The following is a 23,345-nucleotide window of genomic DNA, read 5'->3' as shown; positions in this document are numbered from 1 at the left end:
CAGGACTAAGAGGTATTATTTTAAATGAGGAAAATTGCACTTACCAATTTGCTCCAACAAACACTTTCCTTTATACCATTGTGTGAGGTCACTTGACTGACCCCTCGTGACTAGATTTTCTCCACCAAGGCCACTTGTTGGGATATAAGCCACATCTGATTCCTAATAAAGAAAACAAACAGATGTGAAGCATACATTAACAACAGGATCTCCTAGCAGAAGTGAGAGGTGCATTTTTTCAATGTTATGCATCTAAACTTTAAAAGAATAATTGTCACATTTGTATTTCCCGCAGGTTACTCATGGATCCATTTCCTTTTTGGTTACCTCTTGCCTGATCACTCTGCTCCAACAACGAGTTGGAGATAATTAAATATGATGGTATCAATGCTGACAACTAGAAACTGAGTTCAGGTAATAAACTCCTCCATGTTTGACAGGAAAACTTAGGTTTGTATTGCTGCTTTATGCATAGGGATTGCAGGAAAACCAGCCAGTCCAAATGAATAGTAGTTGGAACCCAGAAAACATGACAGGACGGTTCTCATGAGCTCATAATCCACAATGATACCTGCTCCAGTATAAAACTCTCTACTGTCATTCATGTAATCCTGAACATTAAGATAGACAATTCTTGGTCTCTTCTGCTTTGTAGCCAACAATCCCAAGAAACTACAAGTGATCTGAGTACCCCAAAGATTCAATAGACCTAAACAAAGATGACACAAAGAGTATTAAAGAACTGACTACCCTTATGCAGGACTCAGTATCACTCTTCCAGGAAGAAAAGGCATCTGCTACATTATGTGCACGTAGCAGTAGCAGGAAAGCGACACAAAATAACCTGACTGTAGGAAAAGTTCATCCCACCCAAATGCTTGAACAAAGCAACAAAGGCCTCACAAATATATTACCTTAAAGCCAGCTTGCTTAAGAAATTGGCCAAGCTTACTTGTAATTTCCTGAAATCTTTCCTGTTGCCAATTGACCTAAAATAAAGCACAGATTATGATATGATAATAAAATTATAGATTTTTAACCATGACTTGAACATACAGCTGCATGTCATCAATTCTGTAGTAGAAACAGATGTGTATTTATAAACATGAGATTTCCAGGTGCATTCATACTTGAATATATAAGAGCATACACATTAGCAATTACTGATCACAAACACCACTAAAATTGCAAGCCCTTTTAATTTCAACAGTAACTTTTTTTTACATTTACACAAAATTCAGGTTCAGTAAGATATATTCATTACAGGAGTAACTTAAAACGTAAATAGTAATATTTAACATACTTTACACATTTAAATAAAACTATTGCAGTCTTGACCTAAATGACCACCAAGATGATCTTACAGTTTCCACTGAGATTAACTGCTGTGAGATTTCCACAAGTACAAAAGGGACCCTTGCTCATTTTAGCACCAAACTTAATCTTAATCTTGTACTTTGAAAATACACCGATAAATAAAAAGAATGGCATTGTAAAGTCTAAACATAAGGGACAGAGCTGGAAAGCAAAGAAACAATGCTTTATTATGAGTTTCACAATACTGATTCTTAAACTTATTATCTACAAATCTAGACAGATGCCCTTCACTTAAATGAAGAAAAGAAGCATGTACCTGGTCCATTTTATTGACTGCAACAGCCAACTGTGTCACTCCAAGAGAGCGCACTAATAATCCATGCTCTCGAGTTTGTCCACCTGTCTCAAACCCAGCCTCAAACTCTCCTCTGCTGGCATCCACAACCAAAATTGCCACATCAGCCTACATTATAAAGAAAGGGGGAAAAAAAAAAAGTGGTTAAGAGGTGGAAATAATCTGGGTAAATACATAAATCAGTAACATTTCACACAATATGTACTTTACACAGATGAAATTCTGATGTGCTCCAAATGTAATCGAAACTGCTCAGTCCCATCTGTATCATACCCACTTTGGTGAGATATTATGGCATTATGTCATCTTATGTCACAAACCATCACCTCCTGATTAAACACAGGATAATTGCTGGTTTGGGGAACCTGTCCCCTTCAATCTACCCACTGTGGATGCTGCACAGATCTGAACAAAAGCAGCCTATGCTCAGAAGCTTTAGAACAATGTATGAGCACTATGTCCAATTCTCTCTGCCTCAGTCTGTGCACTGTCGTCATAGTGAGAAGCTGCAAAAATTACAAACAAATCATCACATTATACAACTGGGACAGCCAGTTGTACTGTACTGTTGACGGTATGCTGGATGTGAATGCTTCAGAGTCCACTCAACACACTGGAGCATGGCAAAATCACAAGGTGGCAAAAACGAAGTAGCCTATTTTATCACCTAGACAAACCCTCTGCCACAGCATTAAGAGCAAACAGTCTACAGTACTGCACAAAAGTCAGAATGTAAGCACTGGGAAAGACACAGATCTTCCTGTTAGCCTTAAATGCTGCTAATATTTCTTGTACTTTTCCTGCTTTGGTAAGTAATTGCCAGTCAGATCATCATCATGTACTAAGCAACAGCAACAGATGTGAACAACAAAAGTACTGGTGTCAACAGGCAGGTGTAAGAAAATGTCAGATGACTGAGGAGATGGACATAATGGAAAGAGAGAAGAGAAAGTGTTACATTTTCCCTTTCCTTGAATGTTTACGCTTCAGAATTCCAGGAAAAGAAAGAATCCTGATTCTGAACTTCCCTGGCCTCATCCTAGGCATGAAATCCCCAGAGCTCAGAGACAGCAGGAGTGTGAGAACAGGAAAAGGATAACTGATGAATTTTCTCAGAGCTCCCAGCCTCAGAAGTGCATTGCAGTGAACTTCTCAAAAAAAAAAAAAAAGACATTCTGCATTTTCTAAATTATAAAAACAGTACCTCAAAGACTTCTTGAATGTGTATCAAAGGCCAGATGCTGGTTTTGCATTTTGCATAAGAGTAGTTGGGGGTTCACCTCCTAACAGCATTCTCCACAATAAAAAGACACTAAAGCCATTTTCAGCCATTGCTTCAGCACTAAGCCTACTCTAACAGGCAACAGAAAGTTGCACAGTTTCAGTGATTCCTTAACAGGCTCCAGAACAGACCAGCCCCTCATCACCCTGATAGCTGGAACACAGAGATACCAAGCTTTATTCAGTCAGACCTGTCTTCTGCTGAACTGATACAATTGCTGGGGAATTGTAGCTCTTCTCTTAATACTTCTGCCTGTGTTATTTTTCCCAAAAAGAAAAAAAAACAAAACTATTTAAACAACAATTGTAAAAAATAGCACATCTGAGTCAGTATTTTCCACTGCTCTGAAACCAAAGATTCACTTCTAATTTTCAAACTCATAAAATTGCTACAACACATACTCTGCCATATAGATGGTTTTATAAGAAACACACTATAATTTGCAAACTTCTGACTACTCTGCAGCCTAAGCACACAAGGGTCACAAGGTCTGAATTCTCACCCAGGCTCTGCTTCAGAGTTAAAGCAGAACTTGGGACAAACCAGTCTTCCTACAGTGCAGTTCTCTATCTAAGATCATACTAGCAGTACTCATCCAAGTACTCAACAAAGATCTTCAGATACAACCCACATTTCAGACAGTTCTGGCACAGACAAAGCAAAAACCTATACGCAGCTTAGCTTTAGGGAAAAAAAAAATGAAATCTCTACTCTGGAGAATCAATTTTATTATTTAAAAAAGGGTACCTTTAAGTGAAAAAAAAAAATTACTCCTTTTATATAATGTAACCATGTGTTTTTTCCCCTATATCTGAGGTATTATTTCCACAAATAATAATCTACAGGAAACTGGTAAGTGCCATACTGATTTCAATGGGTAGTGTCCAATGCTATTGACTTCACCTACTGCTCCTAAAACAAATGTCATGCAGTCTCTGCAAATATCTTCTTGACAAAACAAATGCATGGTGTATAAACTTTGTTATCTGTTTTCCCAACCCCTACAAAATACACTGTAAAACAGAAAAATGTGTTTTGCTTGATCTATAAATCCTTTTTCTTTAAGCTCAAAATCACTTAAAATCTTCCCCTACAATGTGACTTTCACAGAACTACTCACTGAGTAGCCATATATCACATCTGAATAGCTTTCAAAGCTCAAGTGTGGTTTTATCAAACTGCAACTTACTATTAAATTACTTGCATAATAAAACCTTCTTCCCAAACATTAGCATCAATAAAAAGCAACTACCTTTAATGTTTAACAAACACATTCTTTTTTTAAGTTTAGAAAATGCAAAGACAGGTTAACACCATCAATGATTCCATTCCATTCCACCTTAGATTTTAAAAGGAAAAAAAAAAATAATTTAAGAAGAAGTTACAAATAATACTGATACTGGAAAAAGCCTTTTAGACCATCTTTACCTGTGCAGCTCCTGTGATCATATTTGGAATGAAGTCCTTGTGGCCTGGAGCATCCATCAATGTAATTACTTTAGTTGGTGTCTCAAATTTGGTCATACCCACATCCATCGTCACTCCCCTTAAATAAAGCATACATGCAATGCACCATTAAAACTGCTTTAAAACTTCACAGAGAAATAAAGTAAGCTGTTAAAAACACAACTATGAAATTGTACCCTTCACATCTTTCACTGATTTAGCCTTCACCATAGGGATACCTGTGTATTGGAAGAGCAGACCTCTAGAGCTGCCTTTTAGTAAATCCAGGTATGAAGAAAAACACCCAGAATTCCCAGTGCTCCCATGTACCCTTAGACTGTGTCCCAACAAGCACAGCGAAAATATGAAAATTGAACTGCATGTTTAAGTCACTACTAATTATACTTTTGATATTTAGTTCCTCAGAAAAATGTAAGAGAAACATAGCTGAGCTAAAAAAAAAATTTAAAAATAGGTGGTATAGGACAATAGAGATACAGTTACACATTTGCAAAGATGCACAGGCAGAACTCCTGATTACCAAGGAAGGATCACAACACACTTGGACTCAGTTCCAGATCTCCCTACCCTCTACATGTTCTGCATGACACACAGGATAGGATCCATCTCATCAAATGCAAACACCTACCATGCACATGTCTGCATCTGGAATAGTCACCTGCATCTCCCTTTACAGACAATCAAGACAGACAGGAGCTTTCAAGGGACAAAACATCTTGTAGTAGAAGATACTTTTAGTATGCTGCTCCCAATCACCAAAAAATCCCAACAACAAAATAAGACACCCAAAATCCCAAACATTTACAGATGACTCCAGAATTTTTTTTTTTAAATAAAAACCTCAGAGCAAAGAGAAAATATAATCAAAAATCAATCAATCAAAAATACCAATTCAGAAAACCCACTTCTTCAATATAAAAATGCAATTTTAAATTTCATAGTTCAAATTAATAAAGGCCTTTTATAAAGCATACAAATATTGTTAATTTTATTAATTTGTAGATTTCATTTTAAAAGTAATGTAAGTCACATGAGATGAACTGACATTTCAATGCTTAGTTTATCAGACTAATATTTTCTGACAAAGCTGTTCTTTCACAGAAAAAAAGGTAACTCCCATCAAGGAAGTGTTTCTACCTTTCTCTTTCTTCACCAGTTTCATCCAAGACCCATGCATAGGCAAATGAAGCTTTACCAGCCTTTTTAGATTCCTGTTCATATTTGTGCATAGTTCTTTTGTTCACATTTCCCAAAAGGTAGAGCAAATGACCCATTAAAGTACTTTTGCCTGCATCAACATGTCCTGTGGAAGAAAATAAATATTACAGCAATTTTATTCGTGCAATTTAGGTATAGCACAAGAAATATACTAAACATAAAAACATCACATGCACTGATAATTCTTCTGTAATCTATAGAACTTCATAATCCTGTGAGACAGAGACACAGGAAGAAGACAAGTTATAACAACAGCCAGTTAGCATGACAGCCATAGAGTACCTCCAAATTCATGCTAAAAAGAACACGCTGCAACAATGAAACCAAACCAAACATGTTCTGTATGCTCAAAGGGACTCTAAATCAACCTCACTGTCCAAGTCAAAGACATGTGAATGTACTCCTTCCAAAAAATGCAGATGCAACTGAAAACAGTATGAGATTCCCTTCCCTGGAGTGAGGGAAGGGAATTGCTTCCATGTTACTTCAAGATTCAATCAACACAGTTTTTAAACTTTATGTTTGTCAGAAATATAATTTAACAGTATTACCTATTACCACCAAATTCAGCAGCTGCTTTCCTCCTTGTCTCTTCTCCAACTCTGCTTTCACATCTATTTGTGGTTTTGCCTTGCTTGACTTTTTTCCTGGAGTAGGCACCATATTCTGCTCTTCTGAAACCTGGGGTGAAGGCGTAGATTTTGAGACAGCCTCAAGCACTCCAGAAGCTACACTGGCATCTTCAGCTAACAGTCCTTTCTGAGGTGTATTAGTGTGGCCATTTTCCTCAGCAATCGCACTAGGGGGAAAAAGAAAACACAAAGAATGCAAATGGCAAAGAAAACATAGAAAAAAGGGAGAGAAATTGAGTTTTCCATTCACTATCATGTAAGCCCCAAGGAGTATGTGATAAGCCCATTAAGGTGGAACTGATAAGCAGCTGGATAAAAACCGCACAGATACCATCTCTGAACATCTTGTCTGAAAAGCAGCACTGTTTACAAAAGCAAGATAAGATGAAATCTTGTAAAATATATCAAACAGATAAACAAGGATAAACAAGCTTTCCATAGACCCTTCCTTTAACAGGAAGGGAAAGGACAATTATGCAGAACAACCACAGAGCAGGTTTCCTCTGAACTAAGAGCCTAAGTCAACTTTGAAGCACAGATCCTGAAACAGTTTCCACGTACAGTACCATTACTACGGTTCATCATAGTAATGTTTTATTCTGAGAACAGCAATATAACATAAAGAGTTGATATTAAGCACATGTAAGCTGCAATTTAAAGTGCAATGCTTATACAGAACTGTAACAGATGAGTTAAGATTTGTCAATGTTGAAAAAAAATTGCTTCAAGCATCAAACAAGACACTCAGGACTAAAGAGATTTGGATTCTCAAAGTCCATTTTTATAACACCCTGTTCTCCTACAAATCACCATACTAATCCTAACGGTAAATAATCTCAAATATATTTTCTTACACGGTCTCTTTTTATCTCCATTTTATAAATGAACATATTTTCCTGATTGACAAAAGCTTTCTGAGAACGTAAAATATTATTCTTTATCTGTCATAGCAAAGATGATCACTAAAAACAAACACTAAGTAAACTTTTAAAGACAGCAAAAGCTTTATTACTGCCTGATAGAGTTGCATGGTGAGGCATTAATGTAGGAACAAGACTGGAACAGAGGCAGTTATTACAGGTCTGCCAACATTCTGTCACAGCAATTGTCAACATACAAACCACTGATTATACAGAAAATGAAAATCCCAACAACACACTAGTCTCAAAATTTTATCCAAGGAGAAGAAGCTTCTTCCCCTGGAAAACTGGAAATCCTTTCAAGTTCTGTACCATCATACTGCAGACTGCTTTCTCTGGAACAGTTTCATGCAGGCTCTCAGTCAAATGTTTCCACATCCACAAAGCAATTTTCACTCTTCACTTTCTGCTTGCATGCCACAATAAACTACCCTGTTTTAATCTTTTCAACTTCTACAAACAAAACTATTTATTTACTTTAGAATCCCACATTGTGACATGTCAGCTTTTATTTGACATTACTTCTCATTTTCTGTCTGCATAGGAGTATTTGCATTGTGTTAGCCCCTTTCCATTACATAGATCTCATGGAACAATACAGCCTCAACATGTTAGTCTACTAAAGAAGCTGTTGAAGAGTTATTATCTAAAAAATTAAACATTATAAATGTTCAGATCAAATGCAAACTTAACCTCTCATTACAGCAATAAGTACCATAGGACATTTTACAGCTCCCTCTTCTTCCCCACAGTTTCAGAACCCACCTGTGTTATCAGTACTGCAGCCAACTGATTGATTTTGACACCTTTTCATAAGGCCCAAAGCCAGGTTTTTCTCTTGATTGTGAGACCAAAGAAAAAATTCCAACACTCATTTTTTGGCTACACAACCCAAGGTCAGGTTCTTGTCTCAAGGCTAAATATCCAGGTTGTTTTTCTAAAACCCAAGGTCAGGTTCCTGCCTCAAGGCTGGATACCCAGGCATGCTTCCCAAATTAGCTAAGCAAACAACCTGTTCTATGCCAGCCATGATGGCTGCAGGGGTACAGACGGTAACTGTACTTCTGCATAATAGATAAACAATTCTGTAGAAAATCTATTTGATATTAAATAAAATATAGATGTACAAAGTCTATTTATATTTTTGTACTAAAGTCTGTTCCAAAAAGAAGTTACTCTACCAGAATATTGCAAACCACTTTTAGGAGAAGGACAAGTTTTTATCAAACTACCGCCTTGGGTCACACAATCTTTTGACATTTTAGAATTCACACTACAAAGCCAACTGTTCTGTATCGCCAACTATCACCATGTTACAGAGAGTATTGCAGCTTGACAAACTGAATAACCTTGATAACATTTGATTTTCTAAACAAAAACAATAGTTGGTCATCATTGCTTTACATGTAGCAATGAAGAAAGTTGATTACACACAAATTATTCCACAGGGAAAAAAAAGTCACTACAACTATTTAAGCTTTTTTTTACTGGAAAAGGGAAGTGCATTTCTGTAAGGCTGAACAGCAGACTCTGTCTTTAAAATTCCTTAAATAGTACATTAAGATTTAGCTGAAAACATACTTTGGAGAAAATAATTGTTTTGCCATTCCAATGTCTCTGCAGGGAAATTTTACTTCATGAAAACAGACTGGAAACAATCAAGTTGATATAGGGTAAATATACAGAGAATTGTGATAACTAAGTTTTCTACATATTGTAGTAAGGTATTAAAAATCATCTGAATGATGTAAAGTATAACAAATAATTTTTGTCTCCATCATTTAAGAGAGCCTCATATATTTACAATTAATTTGCATTAGAAAATCTTCATCAAGATTAAGATTCTTTCATCTTTTTCCTTTTCTTCAGGCAAACTTTAGTCTCAGCATAATATCTAGCAGCATAATAGCTAGCATGTTCACATTGAAGTACCAGGACTAGTGCCAATATGCAAAAGTCACACAGAAATGCAAATATGATATTTTACATTGGTATCAAGTTTTCTTCCTTGAAAGTCTACTATTTGAAGTTCTGGAGAAAACTATTTGTATAAGAAGTCATATCAAAACAGCCTTTACAGCTGGAAATAGTTTTCTCTCCTTCTCAGTGTATGCATTTCTTCCCAAACCAGATTCTCAAAAGTGAAAAAAAAAAATATTAAAAGGCAGTTATTTAGATGAAGCTGAAGGTAGTGTGACCCACAAACATAACTCTCATATTTTTCTATAGCTTTTCGAAATATATTCAAGCATTGTCAGATCAGCCTATTAAAAGACAAGAATGTATTTTCATAAAGAGGTTATTTGCAAGCCTATAAATTTTATTTCAATAAACTAGGTAATGATTCTTTTTCTAATCCCAGATGCTAAGATCTTCCTGCAGGCCAAAGCATATGTCAGTAAGGATTCCCCAAAACAAGATGGATTTTGTGTGGTAGAATTCAAACTAATTACAGCATCTGAAAGAACCATGGTTATTGCCAGTACTCTCTCATTTCTATGTAGCTTTTATTGCAACCACCCCTGCTGAAGGATGTCAAGTAGCTTTTATTTTGGGTGGTGCAAAGAAAAAGTGCTAGATACAAATGAAATTAGTGAAACAAAGCTCCAGCCATCATTAGGCCTTGCTACTTTTTCAAGGGTACAGTATTTGAAGAGTCAGTACACTGCTATAGTTTAAAAGTTTCAGATATTATGTTTTGGAAACCTGGAAATAATTTGTGCCACAATAAACTAGACTTGCCATTTCAGAGAAAAAACATCAGAATGGAGAGAGCATATGATCTACTTACACAATATCCCTAATAACACAATTCAGCTTTTTGCTGACCAGTTTCAGGGAAAGGGAGAGCAAGTTTATTGCTAGGTACCTAAGCAGGAAAGCAGGCAGGTTAAATTCCAGTCCCATGGAAGTACATGAGGAGAAATGCAATAGTAAGACCCTGACAGTTACTTATGCTACATGGCAACCAGATGAGTAGTTTATTGAAGGCCTGATAAGGGCTCAGAAAAATGCTAAGGAGCTCCACTTCTGACAGTCAATAAACAAAAGTTAATGACATTGGAAATGCTCATCAGCTAGCCTCTTCCCACAAGGTTTTACAAAATTACTGAACTGAAAACTCCTGTCAGAAGGCAGTACTAGTGTGTCACTAGTGCAGGCAGTCAAGAATATAACCAAGTCAACTGCACTAGAAAGCATCTTTGGTAGTAAAGTTCAAGCTTGGTCTGAGCCATGACAATCTACCATATGAAAAAAAAATTATATTGGAGGAAGACCACTCCCTAAACCATTGCTCACTTCGCTGTTTGAGGAGTTGATGGAAGTGTCCAAAGCAGCCTCAGTTTGCCAACCACTGCTATCTGCTAACATGGAGACATTGACTGATTATGTAACTCAACTTCTTTGAAAGGACAGAACTATTATGAAGCTTGCATATGCACTGAGATGATGTACTCAAGAAAGCCTGACCATCAGCAATTCAGGAATAAATCTCAAAACAGCCTATCACAGCTCTTTTGGAAATCAGTAGAGAAACCAAAGGTGGCAGGGACCAACATTTAGTCAAAATTAAAACTGCCAGGCCAGAAATTTCCTATGCTGTCTTGCCAACAAGTATCATAACAGTAAACTGAATAAAATGTTATGGTTACATTACTGTTTTCTGGGGAATATTAATAAATACAACATATGTTGTTATAAGACATGTTAGAAGGCATTCAATCTCCCACAAGTATTGAAAGGTTCACACCACCACACATTCAAAGAGGAACTTGAAAGCTCATCTGCTCAATATTAACTCCTCAGAATTTAGCTTTTAAACATTATTTTCATCTTCTAGTCTCGATGCTGGGTGAATTATTTTTACACAACCGACTCTTTTGGAGTACTTACAGTCATTACAGAAATGTCTACATTTATTTCCCCTTTCAAAATTATTAATTACAAAATATTGGTCAGACTAGTTAAAATGATCCACCCTTTTTTGGTCACAACTTCTTCTGGCTTCCTTTATTACTTAACAGAAAGAAAAAGCCCAGTAAACAGCTTTGCTAGAGCATCAGTTTACCAGCAAACTCCATTTTCTGCAGACAACTCCACTAAGAATGTCCAGCAACAAAGGCAATCAATGCTCAAAGCAATGAATGGCATCTAACAACCCATCCATTCCAAATAAGATTAACTGATCAATATGAGGTTATACCTCAAAACAAGACTGAATCATAGTCTGAATAGTTAGTCAAAGAATGGGGGTTTTTTGCTAATGCAAGGCTGCTGCTTTTAAAAACATGGTCCCAAAATCACCTTTAAGATCCCATATAGGTAACAACAAAAACTTGTTCATATGTACAATACAATTTCCTTCTAATGGTATCTGCACCAGCACCATACAAATATTTTGGAGTAAAAGTAGGGGGCAGAGTTACAGATGTTTCAGGATCCATTTAGAATGCTTTGAATAATTCATACTGGTGCTTTTGGTCAGTGACAAACTATATACTTTAAAAAAGCTGTATTATTATAAACACTCTGCAGTAAATTAACAATGAGACAAGAACATAAAGAATTTATAAAAAGGGTCAAAGGAACAAGTCTTTCTTAGGTGTTAATAAACACAGACTCTTTCTGTTCCTCAACAGGTTATCCTTATCCTGCCATTAATCCAGAAGGTAACTGCAGAAGAAAAAAACTAACCCTAACACATTGAGGTGGAAGTTCATGTTTTGTTTTTCATGTTTAGAAATAGATGATTCTCTGCTTCCATAAAGTCAATGTCATAGCCTTGGCAGTGCCTCCACAGCAGTCTGTTAGACAAAAGAAGAAAGGAGGCCCTCATCAGACTCCTTGAAGAAGGGGTCTTTAAGACATGCAGGCAACTTTACCATTTAAATTGTATCTTCTTCCATATTCATTGATTGGCTGTGCTCCAAATCTCTTGCTCTTTTATAAATCATTCCACTTCTTACCTATTCCTCCCACTTAAAGCTAAATACCTTAAGTATATCCAATCTCAACAGTAAATAGAAGTTTGTTTTCAATTAGTATTTCAGCAGTACCACTGAGATGAATTAAAAACCATCTTCACAATCACAGAATGACAGAATAGTTTAGGTTAGAACGGGCCTTTTAAGGTTATCTAGTTCAACCCCCCTGCAATGAGCAGGGACATCTTCAACTAGATCAGGTTGCTCAGAGCCTGGTCCAGTGTGATTTTGAAAGTTTCCATAGTGGAGCATCCACCACCTCTTTGGGAAATCTGTTCCAGTGTTTTAACATCCTCACTGTAAAAAACTTCCTTACATACGATCTAGACTCTCTTGCAGTCTAGAACCATTATATCCTTTGCCCTGACAGAACAAGCCCTCCTGAAGTGTCTGTCCCCATCTTTCTTATACACCTCCTTCAGCTACTGGAAAGCTGCACTGAGGTCACTCCAAAGCATTCCCTTCTTCAGGATGAACAACACCAGCTTTCTCAGGCTGTCTTCACAGGAGAGGTGCTTCATCCCTCTAATAATCTTGGTGCCCTCCTCAGGGCGCACTCCAACAGGTCCATGTCTTTCCTGTGCTGAAAACCCCAGAACTGAATGCAGCACTCCAGATGGGGTCTCACAAGGGCATTATTAAAGATGCTTCTAGAGGATTTACCCACAAGTCCTGAAGGCTTAATCTTTTTTCGCCACTGAACTGTAAGGAAGCATGATACAAACTATGTCAGTGGCCCTGAAAAGAAGCAGAATGGCTGAGAACCATGTTGGAGACAACCACCTTTCATCAGAGACTGAGTCATCACTAGCCTATCCAAGGATTACTTAAGTCTCAGATGAGGAAGCATTCTTCTTATCTCCTCCTTCCCTGTGGAACAGGCGTAGATGTTAAGTATCAGAGATACAGAATTCTGTACTTGCTCTTTTTTAGAAAGAAACATTTTAAACAGCCATTATTAGAGATTAAAAGAAAAAAAAAATCAATCACAACTGCATAGAATTAGCTAGCAGAACTTCTTCACTCACTTAATATTCCTTTATTTTTCTAAACTTCTATCCAAGTTAAATTACTACATAGAAGTCCCCATGAAAAACTTCAACTTCTAAGAAATTTAATAAGAACAAAAGAGATGAAGGTACCTGGAACTTCATGAGTCCAGTTGTCAAACCCAGAGCCACTGATTAGTAGACAGCAAGTGAAAAAAAAATTATGCTTCCTTTATATATTGCAATTCTCAAACAGTACAGACAAAATATTTTGAAAGTCCCAGAAATTTTTCATTTGGAGCTTATTGCATCTAAGGAGATTAAATGAAGGTGATGTCTTTTAGCAATGATATTTGGTAGCATAAACAAATAATGACATCAGGTTCACACCTTGTATTAAATGTGCTTAAGCAGATGAAATTGCTTGCTTTCCACTCCGTTATCAAACATGCACAAGATGCTGTAAGATAAAGACTATGCTGCCCTCCTACTTCCAAGAATGCTTTCCAGATCAGAATTACAAACACTGCAGGATGAGGTTGCGATGTTGACACTTACATTTGAGAATTTTTTGACCTCAGGATGAACTGTGGCATTTCTTGCCACAGATTAGATAGCTATTGTAAAATGGGCTCAAAACAGAATAAGGGTACCTAAGTAAGAAAAATACATTAACTATTCTTAATAGAAATAGACAAAACCAAATAAAAGTAAAAATTGTGGGGAACCACAGAACACTACACCATGATATGTCATGCACCATATTCCCAACATACATGCCCTGTTCTTGTATATTTCTTTAACTATTCACTGCTGGCTATTACTGTAGGTAGACTCTGATTCAGATGTCTGTCTTCTTGCTCTCATGAGACAGCCCCCTTAACAGTTCCAAGTCAGGATAAAATTAGAAGCACTAATTTAGCTATAGCACAAGTAGGACCAAACTCTACAACAGTTGTACCCTGGACACCTGTTAAAGTTAATAAAAGCTGCAGAGGAAGGCATGGTTTAGCCATAAGTGATTGTTTTCCCCATCAACTATTCTTAAATACATTACTTCCTTTGAAGAACAAGCAATTACAGTTAAGATTTATTGATTTCATAATTCCACTTAGAGAACTAAATTTAAAATAAACGAACACCAAGAAAGTTCAGTATTCTATGAAGCGGATGTTTAAATAATCTGACTACCTGATATCTCTATGCACTATTCATAGTGAAAGGATTTGTTAAACTCAAAACGTGAGGTACCATCTTCTGAAAGTAATTCTGAGTCAAACAAGAAGCTGAAATGGTTAGTTCTGAAGAGTGACACTAAAACTGCTGTGAAAAATAGAAAAAAAATATGAAAACTTGCTACAGGTGCATCAGTCTGAAAGAAGAGCTGCTGATGTACCTTGATGTATGAGGGCTTGGCTTACCATGGAACTTCAAATCCCATAGATTGTTTCTTTCCAGACACTGTCATTTTGGCAATTTTTGGCACAATTTCAGATTCCATTCTGGGTGACTGGGAATCCTTTGTTTTTCCTAGTAATAGACAAAAAGTAAGTTTGAACTTAAGGTTGTGACTAACAGGTATTAAAGTTCAACAAGTTCCATTACTTCTCTCCAATCCAACAATACCAGTCCTTTGTGACCAACACTCACATTTCAGTGTCTTATGTGCACATATTACATAATTAATCATATTATCTACAGTTAGATCTATTGTGAAAATCTCACCTCTATCTCCAAGCATTCACATGACACCTACACTATGCAAGAGCTTTACTAGAAGCAGCTCTGCAGGGTGCCAGAAGCATTTCATGCAACACGAGATAAAGAAATAGTTTGCAGCTGCTCAGTAGATGATTGGATTAATTCTTCTTTAGAGTTTTTCTTTTACCTTAATATTGCTAACACTGTAAAGCAAAAAAATATGCCCAACTCAGAGAATGCTAGCAGCAGCACTAGCTATGTGTGGGCTGCAAGGCGTTCCCCGAAACTTGAAAGCAGAGTTGTCTCGTACTGAATTACACTCAAGAAGCCAAGCAATACTCCAAAGCTAGCTAATTTCAGGGTTATTTAGAAGCAATTACCAGAATTGAGTACCTTAATTACTTACAGGTATTAACTTTTACCATAACTTAAATGAAAACACAATTAAAGTTCATTCTTAGTTTTGTGAAACTAGTTGCATAACTAATAGCACTATTAGTTTCTTATCAAGCTGTAAAAAAAAAGATAAATTATTTACTCTGCAGAGGAGGGGTTTATATAAAAGAAGTAAATTAGACATTTTATTTGCACAGTTCCCTTATTATTTTAGGATCCCTTCTTCCTTCAAGGAAAAATACTTCCTGTATTACAGCATTTGTGACAGCTGCTGCACATTGTGTTCTGAAGGATGTTACACACATGACAAAGCAAAAAAATAATCCAAATTCAGAATTAAGCTGCAATTTCTAAACACGCTTTACTTACAAGTGTATCTGAGAACTAGAAAAACGCCACTACTCTTTCGGTATTGGACCAATTTGGACAATCACTAGTCAAGTGAATACCAAGTTACTCTTCCAAGTATTTTAGATACACTACATTAGGATGAACTATTGGAGCCATTTGGCCTTACTCATTTATGTTAATGCTGCACTTCCTTCTAAAGCACAACGGCTACACCTTCAAACCACAAGATCAAATTGGTTTGTAGGTTACATAAATGGCTGCGGTCAAGGCTGCTGAAAATTTCAGGCAAGGAAGCAGAATACCACAGACACGTCTACAACAGCAAACCAAAAAGGCAAACAATCACAATACAGATGGAAACATTCTTATTTATCTGATGACTTAGTCTTCATCTCCCTCATTTGTCTTACCTGCTGATACTAATTTATTTATATGCTACCTGCAGATCTCTCTGCAAGAAGTATGTGGTTCAATAGTTGGATACAAATAAGAAACTAAATTAGGAGAAATAATTCTCAGAAAATACCATGTTTGAAATCTGGCTACAAGGAACTAATAATTACAAATAACACAATTAAATTGAAATGAGACTAGTTGAAAGAAAAGACAGTATTGTAAAACTTGAAAATAACTTGCAATCTATTAGTCCAAAAGTCAAAGGTCTTACAAAACACATCTTCTCTAATCAATTCCAAAATTAAGCTTTACTCTGTACAAAAAATGCTGTAGTGTTTGACACGACTCAAAGTTAAATTGTACAAGGAGACTTAGCATATTCAACAAATGGATTATTTGAGACAGAAGAAAAAACCTTAAAACTAGAACTTAGGAAACACTACAAGTTAAAAGAAGATACAAAACTAAAATCACAAAGAACAAGAGAAAGTAAAATAATAGTCCATTAAAGCTGACAGTTTGGGTAGTTCTTTATTTATATATAAACTTTAGTTTTATAACTAACAATAACAATAATAAATAATTACATAAATAAATAAATACTGAAGCAGAGGTGGAGCAAGGAAGCAGACTGGGATCATATAAAGACAAATCAAACCATAGAAATAATCCAAGAATGGCGACATTCATACAGATGAAAAGGCAAGGCAAGAATTATTAGTAACACTACTGATACAAGCATCAAATACAATTTTCAGCCTTCAATGTTTTTATAACCACGTACAATAAAATCAAGCAGAACATTTGAGATAAGGACCAAGTCTGTCTTTTATGCATTGCAGGTGCCATTAAAGATTAATAATTATGGCTTCATTACAAAGGACAGAAGGCTGGGAAAGGAGTATACTTCACTATCTAATCTATAGGGAACCGGAGAAAACTGCATGATAAATTCTTATCTGCTCTAGCAGGCAAAGCAAAAGCTATTCGGCACTTAACAGATTGCATGCAAATCCTTAAATTGCACCTTGGAACTAAAAGGAAGTCAATGCACAAAGCTGATACAATTCTTAAAACACTTCTTAATCTACAAACAGGGTACCCTATGGCAGCTGAAGTGTACTACAAACCCAGAAAAAACATAGAAACAGTAATCCCAATCTGATTAGGACAAGAGCAGCTGTGGAAAATCAACTTTGAAGGGAAAGGATTACAAGGATATAGAGATTTTTACCAAGAAGGCCTTCATAAAGTTCTTCATACCTACTGCCACTTGGACATTCTCAAACACATACCTAGATAATTCAATGGCAATACATTTCCTAAATCAAGAGTACAGATAAAATAAAAACAGATATATCTTTCACAAACTCCAAAAGAAGTCCCAATACTTCATTACATTCAACTGTTACAAGCATTGCAAGAAATAAATCTAAGTGTATCCCTAAAAGTAAATGCACTGATTGACATAACACGAGGAAAATTTAAAAATTTTCCTTCCACAGAAATACATAGTATACATTTACAAATCATAAAAATTAAAACTGAAAATACAAAAGTAAAATCTTAAAAGCTCATCAGCATGACAGTTCTCACAATTCAGAATGTTCAGAACCCCAAACTTCTTGCCTATTTTAAGCAAAGTAGCTTCCAGAGAGGTATCTGGTACTGAGACTGCACTGACTTCAGAGTACCAAGGCTAAAGCACACTGTAGCTACAAGTCAAACACTACCACAAAACTCAAAGTGTACTGATCAACCTTGTCTCAGTATTAAACTGGGATCAGCCTAACTCCAAAGGGAACAGACAGACTGTACTGCCATTACTCCAATACAACTGGAATGTATGACACCCTGACAAAATCCTTATCTAGTATTCTTGGCTGTGTTTTTACTTTCCTGTGACTGCCAGTTGGTCTTCTGACTTAACTCAAAAGTCTTTAAAGACTTACTCAAAAAGTATTACTAATGACACCTGATATAACTTCAAAATCATTAGCAATACAACCCCAAAATCTGACAGCACAATAAATTACCTGCAGGCTGATAAATATGATGATGACATAGACAAATACATATGTGAGAAGGAAGTAAAACATTGGGATAGTTTTTAAAAATTAACACAGTCTCTCTAGATGTTCAAGATGAAATAGCAGAAGTACATAGATTTAGTCAACCACCTCCCTTTACTGTGAGCAACTCTCTCTGGATTCCTTTTCTAAAACGAGTTGTAAGCAGTACCTGTAGAAGATCTGTACAAACAAATCAAAAGATTACTCTGGCTACATTATCAAACATAACAGGCTTGATAAGTCCTTTTATCAATTTTGATATTTAACACTGAAAATAACAGGAAGATAAAAATTAATATTTTCTCTAATTCTGTTGGAGGTATGGAAGGTTTCAGTAAATGGAAGAGTTGATTGACAGTGTAGTCAGCTCCCAGGTAGTTTAGAGGTGAATGAAAAGAGGAATCTGTTAAACAGCCACTCTCTCAAGACACATTGATACCAAATGGATATTGGCATATTTAGAGAAACACACACTAGCACTGGGTATTTAAATCCACACTTTGTCCAGGTGACCATATCTTTCCAATAGCTCTAACAAAACGCCACTGCTCTCAATTCCTATACACAGAAGCTTCTCCTCCCAAGCAGTCTTTCTTACCCAACAGTAAATTGGCACTAAAACTCTACACTCAACTAGCCCACTGCATAGAGAAGCCTGTTTCTGATACAATGAACCATAACATTTCAAGTGCCTGAATTCAGCTTGAAAAACAAATGTCAAGACAGGCATGTCTTGAGCTTATGCTTTTTCAGATGGCAATTCCATTTAAATAAATCCTTGTCTACTCACAAACCAACTACTAGTGGTATATAAGCACTGGCAAAGGATCACACCTTCAAGGGAATTATGTTCCAATTAACTGTAGGCAGCTTGCTGTTTGTTGTTCACTTGCATGCTTTTGACATTTTTAATGGCTATACTGATTCTTCTCTTTTCAAAATTGAATGTGCACTTGAAGGCAGCTGCATACTATTTCAATTTTGAATGGGGATGAGAATCTTACATTTAACTGACACTTGACAGACAGAATAAAGTTACTTAAGCAGGTCCTCCTAATGCTGTCTAAACCAGCACTGCCATGAGAAAAAACACACATGCAACACCATGCTTTCTAATCTACAAGATACGGTTTGCATCCTTTCCTCTGCTACAGACTTTCTATATAACCACAAACAAGTCACTTACACCTCTGTCTGCTCATTGTACAGCAATAGCCACCAATTACATAAAAGAAAACAGGGCACTGGTTTTGTGCACCATGTCATGAGCTTGGTGCACATGTCATGAGAAACAGTTCTGTCTGAAAAGCAGAATAAATAACCAAGGCTCCTCTCAAGATAACACACTTCCTTTCCTATATGCTCTGCTATGATTTTAAACTAATTTTAAGACCCTGTAATTGTGAAAATATTTCAAATATAGACTACACATGAGTGATGTAGACACCCACACAATCACACAATATTTAATGCTCAGAACCATGTATCACCTGTTTGACCACATATATCTGGGTTTATATTAATATCTAATAAATTCATCCTGTCACACAAACCACCTGAAAAACTTCAAATTGTTCACATTTTTCTATTTTTGTCACAAACCTCATGAGTTTTAAGACATGATTTTTTTTTAATTTGCCTTAAAAACAGTAGAATTTTATTTTTTATCTCTTCAAATGTCAAAGCACATAGAAAAAATAACAAAGAAATATCAAAACTTGTCAAATTAGAGATATGCTACTGAAAATAATTTGTTTTGGTTTCATAATTAAAGTGAATTATTTGACACTCATGAACTCTACAAAATGCTGTAGGTTACAGTGGTAACTTGCAGTTAGTTAAGTTCACACTGGGATGCAGTACACTACCACCAGTGGCACTCGTACTGTGTATTAGTATTACCAACATATCACCACTCTGAGAACATTGTCAGAAGTCCACGACTCTTAACAATATACCACCAGTACATAAAAAAGTCTGCATGATGTGAGAACTTCAACTTACAGAATTCCTTCCATATGCAAACTTTAGTACTTAAATTAAACTGGTTCAAAACAGCCACTTTTAGAAAACCATATGACATGCTACCATAAACTACAACATACAAGTGGATGCTACTGAACATCCACAGTACTTCCAAAAACAATGGAACAGTCCAAAATAATAGAAAATACAACTTGCTAAGTCACCACCCAGTGATGAGACACATCCATTCTAAAGATATTACTGAAAACAATTCTCCAAACAAGAACCCTGAACTTTTTCTTTTTAAAAGAAAGGTTATTTCCTAATAGAAACCACAGTCAGGGGCTTTCCAGGTAACTTGGTCTCATTGTTATAACTATTACCTTCTCTGCAAAATTTCAGAGGGTGAATATGAATTTTTTTTCATGTAACTCATTTTCTCTGAAAAATGTTGAAAATAAAAATGTTCACTTGCACCTAATTACAAGAATTTTTTTTGTTTGTTCTTAAGGTTTGATACAAGAAGAGGGAAGAGAAGGTTCTTGAATGGTGATATTCCTGAGTCTGTCCATCATGGACCAGTTTTCTGGGATCCACAACTTGCTATCCCAAGACTGAAGTTCCAGAAAAGTTTGCTTCACTACATGCAGCTGCAATAACTCTGTGTGCAGCAGCCACAGTCAGAAGGGCTGGCAGCTTGCTACAGCCAGCTGGCACTCCTCACCTCTCTGGCTTTACTTTCAATGTTTGCAGTTTTCAGCAAGTTGACATCAGTAGTCCAAAAATTAATTTGTTCAAGTGAGGCTCCTGCCTGGAGCTGACCTTTTTTTTTTTTTAACTTCCAAACAGGGAGAACAAACTGGAAGATAAAAGATAGAACAGTTTTTTTTTTTTAAATGGCACCTAAGGAAGGTATTATTTGCATAAACTAAATCCACCAAGTGATCTTTCCACATTCTGAAAATCCACTTGATTTTGCCTTAGCAAACAGTTTGCACATGCTCTTATGGCTTAAGTTTTAAAAACTAAATTCTTGAAACACTTCATCAACATTCAGTATGTAGCTGCTAAAACTGTTTTTGTCCAGGCAGGACACAACAGGGTCACCTGAATTCAAATTCTACCTCTCCTGTGGTCTCCATAGTTTCCTACCACAACAATAAACTGGAGGCATAAATCTGTCCTGGATACATCATAAAAACAAACAAAACTGGCGGGCAAGAGAAGAAAACCATGTAGTGAGAACTGGCAAGCAGTAAAACACACAGATTATCAAGAACAGATGAAGACTAGAAGAATGAAAATCAGCCAAGCAGAGAAGATGAAACAGAGTGATAGAGTGAGCATGAAAAAAGCAAAACGACAGCATTAGTGAACAACCTTCCTTGAGGAAAAACTGTGTATGAGGAGAAAGTAAGAGGCCATATATGCAGTGATAAGTTACATGCAAAGGTAAACATGAACAAAGGAAGCAGAAATTGAGCAGAACTAAAAGCAAATGCAAAGTATGTCCAGAAAACAGCAAACATGGAAAATAATGGCCAATTATTGGAAAAATAGGTAGGAAACTGGGAACTGCTAGATAAGGAGATTGAAATTATGAAGTAGAAAAAAATGGAACTGCAATAAAAAATGTGGAATGACATTAGGAAATAAATAAAATACTGTGTTTAGGGCATAAAGACAAATTCAACAAAAAAACTGAACACAACTGAATAAGTTGGAGGATTAGAAGGACACAGATGTATGTTAGATCAGGTTGAAGTGGCAACAACATATTTTCTTTCCTGTTTGAAACATAGCCAAAATTTCTGGAGTTTCACCATGTCTCTTGCCATCAATACTACCTCCCCAAATGAAGCCAGATGATACAGCATCCACCAGTCAATTACAGCTGCCTTCTCTTGCTCTTCTCACCTGAAACATCTCCCTGTGAGAATTTTCTGGCCATCAGGACTTATTTAATTTACACACATTCAAGCCTGCAAGCAGCACAAAATTAATGTTACCTATTAAAACTATTTTTTCCAAGTGACTCTTTACTGCAATTATTCCATCAAATGCTGTACATGTAATTTAGAATATCTAATGTTGCCAGAAACACACCTCAGAGAACAGTGTATATTTTTATATAAAAGATTTTACTCATGTCTATTACTACTAGGAGCTTTCAGCACTTTCACAACTTAAACTTGTATGTCTTAATATTTGGACACTTAAATCAACATTCCAATTTTTATGAAATTATGCTTAAGCAACACATGATGGCAAAGAAATGCACAGACCAGTTCTATACGTAGACCATTGGTGCAGTCTTTCCAGAAATACGGATAATTAGTCTGGTTTGCATTCATGGTTCATCTGTTAGGAGAAAGACAGGCACTGATGCTATAGCAAAACTCTAAAGATTTCCAGTTTCACTAAGCCAACACCTCCCCTGTAAAAGAGCGGAGCTCTCCTGCGCAGAAGGGCAGACTGGGGGGTGGTGCGTGTTTTCCTTTTGAGAGAACCCAAACATCAGCTGTCTCCTTTTGATGTTTCCGACATGTAAAGGTCCAATAGGAACTCAACTATCAAAACAGCAACTTTCTCATCCACCAAGTTTGTCAAAAGGATGTCCCTGTGATATTTCTCATACCTACTGCTTATAGTTCAATGGACTAAAATTCAGTCCTTCACATGACCGTAACTCAGCACAACTCATCCTGTAACTACTGAAACCCAATTTGTGGGAGGTGTATTGCTCTGCATTCTAGCAATGCCAACGATACCCATTCTCAATCCGTAACTGAAGCTACGATCTCCTGCAAAAATAATTTATTAGATATTTACAGTTGTTCGGTAACAGCACCTTTACTCTCCCCCAAATGCACAACCATAAGTCGTTGGTGGTGCTTTCTAACTCAACGAATTTTTCTTAAATGACTGTGAACTGTCTTTCAGTGAGATTTACAAAAAGCTCAGTCTGATATTTCTGAAGTGCAACTTCCTGCCATAAATGGTCATGTAAAGAGCAGAGTCAGCACTATGGGCAGGATAACCCTAAAAAGATATCCCCTTTAGCCAGTCACTTAATTGAACAGAACACAGAGTCCATGCAAATTACCAGAATTTCTGTTAAACCTTGGCCCAAAATGAGTATGTAAAACTGAAAGTACAGTAGGTACATTCTATTACAATTATATCAAATTTCCAAAAATAACAAATAGCAATTTCAGGTTTAATTCATAACTAATGTTATAATGCCAGAGGATGGTGCTATTTGCACATCATTCAGACAATTCAGAAGCATCATACCC

The 23,345-nt window shown here is 36.3% G+C and overlaps 1 protein-coding gene across 2 annotated transcripts in view; it reads right to left on the bottom strand.

Annotated features, from left to right (window-relative positions):
- HBS1L (HBS1 like translational GTPase) overlaps positions 1-23,345 on the bottom strand; it is a 58,982-nt gene that overhangs the window by 10,782 nt on the left and 24,855 nt on the right. For both annotated transcript variants that reach the window (XM_058019835.1, XM_058019837.1), the window contains 7 exons: positions 14,587-14,695; positions 6,191-6,438; positions 5,559-5,724; positions 4,383-4,500; positions 1,634-1,780; positions 915-989; positions 45-162 (listed from right to left, as the gene is read on the bottom strand). In XM_058019835.1, the coding sequence (XP_057875818.1) occupies positions 45-162; positions 915-989; positions 1,634-1,780; positions 4,383-4,500; positions 5,559-5,724; positions 6,191-6,438; positions 14,587-14,695 (981 nt within the window). The remainder of the gene's footprint in view (positions 1-44; positions 163-914; positions 990-1,633; positions 1,781-4,382; positions 4,501-5,558; positions 5,725-6,190; positions 6,439-14,586; positions 14,696-23,345) is intronic.

The sequence above is a fragment of the Melospiza georgiana genome, chromosome 3 (genome assembly GCF_028018845.1).
Source record: "Melospiza georgiana isolate bMelGeo1 chromosome 3, bMelGeo1.pri, whole genome shotgun sequence".
In the NCBI taxonomy this organism is placed as follows: domain Eukaryota; kingdom Metazoa; phylum Chordata; class Aves; order Passeriformes; family Passerellidae; genus Melospiza; species Melospiza georgiana.
The sequence above is the reverse complement of the archived record's forward strand: the minus strand, read 5'-3'. Positions and strand labels throughout refer to the sequence as shown.